The sequence below is a fragment of the Pseudopodoces humilis genome, chromosome 1, assembly GCF_049639895.1.
Source record: "Pseudopodoces humilis isolate 2021_Gansu_Grassland_sample_001 chromosome 1, ASM4963989v1, whole genome shotgun sequence".
In the NCBI taxonomy this organism is placed as follows: domain Eukaryota; kingdom Metazoa; phylum Chordata; class Aves; order Passeriformes; family Paridae; genus Pseudopodoces; species Pseudopodoces humilis.
The window spans coordinates 92,586,244-92,593,226 of record NC_142200.1 but is presented as its reverse complement, the minus strand read 5'-3'; the positions used below and the strand labels follow the sequence as shown (position 1 = coordinate 92,593,226).

Sequence of the window (6,983 nt, the reverse complement as noted above, 5' to 3'; positions counted from 1 at the left end):
GGTGGAAATGCCCATCTTTTACGCAAAAGGTTTTTGAGTGTAGAAAATTATTTCATGGTTTTGTAGGCGTTGGGTTTGTTTCTTTTTAAATAATGCAAACTTATTAATGAGACATTTCAGATTAAGCAGTAAATATATAATTTCTACCTCTTCAATTCTTCTAAATTTTTACTTTTTTAATGTAAAAACTCAGCTTGTTTCTCTACACAGATCTCTCAGACTGAGGACCAGTTATACCAAGTCTTGTGCTGTGTAATATATTTTTTAACTGGCCATGAATGTCGTATCTAAAATTTTACAGATAGTGACCTCTCTTTCCAGAAACATCCGTTCCCTTTACTCTGGATAAATATCTGTTCAGTTTATGCAATTTCTCTCAATGGTGATACTGTAAACTACTGTTTGCCTCCCACAAATAGCCAGAATTTTAATGTAAACAAGCTTAGATGGCTGAAGCAACGCGGATGAGAAGACTATCTTGGGGAGTGGGAACAGCAAGCTAGAAACATTAAGAATGTCTGTCTCAGAACTGGAGATTTCTAGGATTGATGGCATTTTCACCTCATTCAGGGCAAAATTTTGGCACTCTCTTCATTCAGTCCTTCTTGGGATCCCACAGCTCAACTTATTAATGAAATTCCCCCTCACAGCTAAAGTTTAAAAAAAAATAAATAAAAAAGAACCAAAAAAATACTGAATATGAATGCGGAAGAAAGGCAATTTGATGTTTGTAATTATCGAGGCAAACTCCACAACCTGCTGAATGTATGCAAAATGGACCCTGGATGGTGTATATAAAAGTGGTATTTGCAGAGAATAACAGCAAGTATTGAGGTTTCCTTCTGGTAAAGCAAGTCATCATCCAGGACTACCATGAACACCAAGGGGGCTTCACTGAAAGGTAAGAACTTTAACATTCACCTGCCGACAATTTTTATATTTCTTTCCATTTTGATTGAATTAGGAGGCAGCTGAAATGTAACACATCTAGAAACTGAGGTCTTCCAGTCACCTAGTTTGCCAGAAAAGGCAAAACCTGAAGGAGCTTGATGCCTTCTGTCTTCTAAGAGTACCTTTGTATTGGGCAGTGTTACAAAGAATTGGTTTGAGGGATGTCACACATGCATGTGCAAGTTTGAATCTGGACTGGTTTCCTGCACCACTCTGAAGACTATGACTAGACATCATTATCCACAAGTCTAGAGGTGATGTGGTAATTTTTAAATTAATGTTTTCAAAACTGTCATCGACTTTCCAAGCCAAAAACTCCCAGGTTTTCTTATTCATGGAGGTATTCCTTAGAGATCTTTCTTAGCTGCAGCTTCCAGCATGTACCTTGCTTGTGGGGGAGGAGGAAGGCTTACTTCAATATTGTGTAAATCCACCTTCTCTTGAATGTAGAGCTAGAAAGAAACTTATCACATGACATCTTTAGGCATAGTTTTGCTGATTTATGAAGCACACTTTAACATAGAATTTTAAATAAGTCTAGTGAACTAATAGAGGTAACAGGTCAATTTCCAGAAGTAAAAGTCTCAGAACAAGTACATTTATTTACCAAATATTTTCTTATAATTATTTCCTTTTTTTTCTCTGTATGTTTTATTTCACTGAATAAAAAAAACTTTACTTTGTTAAATTAACATGAAAAATTTTAAACAGATGAGTTTTTGTGATTTAGATAACATGAAGTTCTCAAAATCAGTTTCAGAAGCTCAGGAGAAAGGACAAAGATTATCACTAATTTCTAAGAAGTAAGAAATTTAGGGTTAAACTCTAAAGAGCAAAGAAACACAGCTGCTGGAAATCTTTTGAAGGAACTCCCAGGGCAATCACAGCCTTTAGAGTGACCTAACCATCCTCTCACAAAAATTAATTTAACTCCAAATGTCTGCAAAGAAGAAAAGGACCTTTGGGAGGAGAAGGAAGGAAAAAAAAAAAAAAAAGAAAGAAAGTAAAAAAGACCAATCTATTTTCCAGACTTATATATCTGGACAAATGTATTTATGTACCTATATTTGCAGTGTGAAGGAGTTTGGGGGTTTTTTTCCTTCTGTTTATCACTCTGTTTTAAAATCAGACACTTAGTAAGAGACTTCAGAACACACTGTACACTACAGCACAGGTTACCTTGTCTCCTCAAACTCTGTAATAGGCTCTGCTGTGCCATCAGGATGACAGAGGGGAAAAAGGATAAAAGAATTAAAGAATTACAGTGTGTCTGTCCTCCACTGCTGTTCAGCAGCCAGCACAGGGATTACTCTGAGCTATGCCACAGCACAGCCCGAATCACCCAGCATCTGGCTCTGACAGCTGCTTCTAAATACACCTGCAAGTCAATGTGAGCTCATTGCCCTGTGTTTTAAACTTGAATAGGTTTGTTGCTGGTGGCCCTTCTGGTGTCCCACATGCTTCTGACAAAGGAAGGAGTGACCTCTTTGCCAATCTGCCCCAATGGATCTGTCAATTGCCAACTTTCCCTTGAGGAACTTTTTGACCGAGCAGTTAAACTTTCACACTACATCCACTTCCTCTCTTCAGAAATGTTCAATGAATTTGTAAGTACTCTTTTCCTGAGAGCTTTTCCTATATTCTTTCCTATAAGAAAATATAAAGTTGCAGTTTAATACTTTTTAATCACAAACATATGTTAACATATAATAAGTAAATAAACATGACTGCTGAACAGACGGTGAAAGTCCCAGTGGTGACCAAATCGGTATATAGTCCTGAATGTTTCTGAGATCCCCAGAACTTCTATTAAAAGATACCATTTTCCCATCATTCTTCATCTGTGGGACATTTGCTTTTCCTGCATGCCAGTTCCACTCTAGAGACTCACCAGGAACTTTTGACCTTTACAGCATAAAAGCAGCGATAAAAGCTATGGAACAACAATTAGCTAGCACAGTGCTTGAGCTGAAGCTCTTACCTTTCTGTCTCAATAACACCTGTCTGTGCTGATCTGCAGGATGAACGCTACGCCCAGGGCCGGGGCTTCATTGCAAAAGCTGTCAATAGCTGCCACACTGCGTCTTTAACCACTCCTGAAGACAAGGAGCAGGCTCAGCAGATTCATGTAAGTCCCGTTTCCAGTATAATTCAGTTACAGAGCAGGGGAAGGCAGGGAAGGAGGGTTACAGAATTGTGAGGCATCTGTCAGACTGAGAGGCAGAGCAACTCAATCAGAATAAGAAAGTCAGAAAGAGGAAAACACCAAAAAGCCAAAGTTGATTTAACATTTTTTATTTGCTAATTCTAAGTTACAAACAGCATATGTAAGTACCAGTGACTTTCATCATCCCTTCCTTTTCCTGTATGGCACATTTATCATTTCATCTTATTTCCAACTAAAACACTACTTCATGGAGCAATGCCAGTTACCGTGTTTGTGCAGTGTTGAGAACACTACAACCTTTAAACATTATCTTAAAACATAAACCATTAATGTATTTACAAACATAAAAATACATTGCTGTATGAAGACTCTAGAGGTAAATAGTTTTCCAGTAACTCAAAACACTGGCATTACTGAAAAAACACTGAATAGATATTTTTTTTGTGTTACCAGTAGGTAAAAGTGGTCACATCAACATCCTGATACAAAGACTCCAGTGTGAAAATCTAAAAAATATATAAGACACACTACATGTACACATCATTTAAAATAATTATAAACTACAGTGAAGATGAGACTAATCCTGTTCAGCCTGTGTTCACAGATATGATTTGAAAATTCTCTGGGGAAAAAGATAAGCAGAGCTGTATAAATGGGGATGTTCTAGAGTGAAATCTCTATCAGTTTCATGGCAGTGGTGGTATCTTCTCAATCCCACAGTATTACCAGCTTCTCAGTGTGCCGTTTAGAAATTCTAGTGGGAGCAGTAGAATCCACAACCCTGGGTTGTGCATCTAGCAAACAAGAAAAGGTTTAATACTGCCACAACCTTAACCATAAGCTTGATGAATTCCTAGTGCCCACAAGAAAGGACAATTTTTGAAACCAGAGAGCCACTGCTGGAAGCACTGTTGTTCAAAGGGGAGGACAGATGAGTTATGTAGAGGCAATAAAATGTATTTAGTGGTTTACCATAATGTGCACCTTCCAGTCAGTACTAAACTTTAAAAAAAATTAAAAAAAAAATAAAATAAAAAAATCAGTGGATTTTAAAACATTCATCAAAAATCAGATAAGAAGTTCTGGGTTTGCTTTCACAGAGACATATTAATACTTGCTAGTTTTTAGTGCTGAGAATATTTGATTATATTTTCCTCCACAATATTCTGCTGCAAATATTGCAGAACATGATGACATCAATGACAAACTTCAAAAATGCAGCTGCATAGAGGTATCTAAGACAAGCCTATAGGGCTCATTCAGTGATAGATTCTGGAACAAGTTTCTAAGTCACAGTGTCTGAGGACACTGCTCTAAATGCCTTCTAATCTTACCAGAATTTAACTTTCTTCTTGTGACCACCTTTCCTTACTGTGGGGGAGCAGCACGAAGACTTACTGAATTTAATACTGGGAGTTCTGCGTTCCTGGAATGATCCCCTGGTCCACCTGGCTTCTGAAGTACAAAGAATGAAAGAAGCTCCAGAAACCATTCTCTGGAAGGCTGTGGAGATTGAAGAACAAAACAAGAGACTTCTAGAAGGAATGGAGAAAATAGTTGGGCGGGTAAGTAGGTCCTTAACACCCTTCCAGCCAATTGCTTTAAGGAAGGCGTGTACAATGATAGGCTCTCCCTACCTAGAATATGAGGGGAAACAGTAGATGTGAAGATAAAGGGAGACAAAGCAGTTGAGTCTGACAACCTTTCAGCTTTCTTCTCTCAGATTTCTTTTTTTCCACTATCTTGCAATTTCTAATAACCCATCACACTCCCAGTCATGCTTCAGGGGAAGGTGTAATCATCAGGACTGACTATGGTCATTTTATCTTTGATATTTTCAATTTGCAATCCTGATTGTTTAAGGATGCACCTCCATTTTTTCCATGTGCATATATATATGTGTGTGTGTGTGTGTGTGTGTGTGTGTGTATACAAATATATACAGAGGTTTTGGAAACAGACACTTTGTTTAAAACAGTTCTGGGAGTCTGGGCTATAGCGAAGATGCAGCATATAGCAAAGTAACCCTGATGTCTTTGATTTCTCTTTTCATACCACACTGATTCCTCTGGACTCTATGTCTGACTTGGTTCTCCCTATACTTGTGAGTTTAGACAACAAGGCTGTTGTCTCACAAAACCCCTGCTTGAATAGCTCTTGTTGCCAGTAATTGATTGAAAGCTTTCCTGAATAAAACCAGCTCTTGCTTGTTTATTTTTAAAGGGGTCTCTGTTAGTCACTGAATTTATCATTCTGTCAGTGAGTTAGATGTTGACAAGAGGTTCTGACTTCACTGCTCTGAGTAGCTGAAAAGCATGAAGAGTGCCACCATCGCTGTATTCACCACTTTCCACTGGATCACTCACGGACTCTCTTTCAGTTAGGTGTCTCTTCACTCAGAAACCTTATACCATCTAGGCTACAAATACATTTATCAGTGTAATCAAATACATCTCTATCACACATCCATGTGTAAAAAGGGCACAGCTGAGGATCCAAGATAAGAGTAAGAAGTCAGGCGCTGCTCCAGTTGACCTGTCACCACCTTCTCATTCACATTATTTACAGAAAGAGATAAGAGTGGCTCATTCATTAGTGTCAAACCATATTTTCAAGTCATACTGGGTCTATTTTTTTTTTTCTTTTGCTTAAACTAAATGATAATGGCTTCACAGATATTCCCTATATGTCTTTACAAAGTACAACTTGTGCAAAATAAGAATGGAGCACAGGCATCAATAGGCATAGACTTCCTGTTATGAAAGGTAGATTCATGCAATAAGAGAAAATTAATGATTGTCTTCAAACAAGGAGACCCAAACCAGTCTTCACCTCAGATACTAACTCACTACATTTGTCCCTACATGCAGCTTTCTAACATTAAAAGTCCTTGTACCATTCAACATTTTTTTTTTATGATGCCCAGTACTTTGAATATGTATCGCTGAGATTTATTTTTTTTTTCTGGTAAGGGCTGAGACTAATCTTTTTGTTACACATGAACAACTTCTAAGTACAAGTGTTAACAAAGTTTTGAAGGTGGAGGGAGCCAAAGAGAGATGTCTCTGATGAGTCCAAGCATGAAGGAAGATTTGATTTCTTTGCGAAGTCAAGTTTCCCTGAATACTGGTTAACACACTAGTTCTCTTAAAGCACTACTGCCACAGTTACGCTTTCTACATGTTTTAGGAAAATAAACCGAAAAATCTGACAAATTCATTCAAAATATGAATGAATATATAGAACATTGTACAAGATAGTGTGAGCCACAATAGAAAGTACATTAGAAGCCATACACTAGTACCTAGCGTTTTTCAAGGACAGAATTTTAAATGCTGCCTTCTACATCCGGTCAGGTTCATTATCATTTACTATTAATACCACTTTGTGGATTTAGGTTCAGTCTGGGGTGGTCGAAAATGACATTTACACTCCGTGGGACGGACTTCCATCCCTGCAGCTTGCTGATGAGGACTCCAGACTCTTTGCCTTCTACAACCTGCTGCACTGCCTCCGCCGAGATTCCCACAAAATTGACAACTATCTCAAGGTTTTGAAGTGCCGCCTAATCCACGACAACAATTGTTGAGCACTCATGGGCCTAATCACGTACTGAAGTCATTCATCAGTGTGTTCTTGATGCTTTGACACTTTATGAAAATCACACACTGTACAGTTATTGTCAGTAACTTTCAGGCATGTTTGTATGAATGCTGGCTGCAACAATTAGCACCACATGTGTTGGTGCTTTAAGATATTACCAACTACTTGTATACAAGAATACACTTTTCTGTCTAATCTCCTCCCCTAGTAGTATTTCAGTGAAAAACAGGTCATGCAGATACAAATAAAATTGTTCTTAAAT

General features: G+C 37.9%; 1 protein-coding gene across 1 annotated transcript; it reads left to right on the top strand.

The window, feature by feature from the left end:
- The first annotated feature begins 873 nt into the window (after positions 1-873).
- On the top strand, positions 874-6,707 carry PRL (prolactin). Its single transcript, XM_005525249.2, has 5 exons — positions 874-901; positions 2,377-2,558; positions 2,972-3,079; positions 4,504-4,683; positions 6,516-6,707. Exons 1-5 carry the CDS (start codon positions 874-876, stop codon positions 6,705-6,707), a joined length of 690 nt encoding a protein of 229 aa, XP_005525306.1.
- The last annotated feature ends 276 nt before the right edge of the window (positions 6,708-6,983 follow it).

Bases quoted from the DNA above. Each gene is read 5' to 3' on its own strand.
- PRL (XM_005525249.2), top strand. From the start codon at position 874: ATGAACACCAAGGGGGCTTCACTGAAAG. The intron at 902-2,376 runs GTAAGAACTTTA...AAACTTGAATAG, and splicing joins CAAGGGGGCTTCACTGAAAG to GTTTGTTGCTGGTGGCCCTT. The intron at 4,684-6,515 runs GTAAGTAGGTCC...TTGTGGATTTAG, and splicing joins TGGAGAAAATAGTTGGGCGG to GTTCAGTCTGGGGTGGTCGA.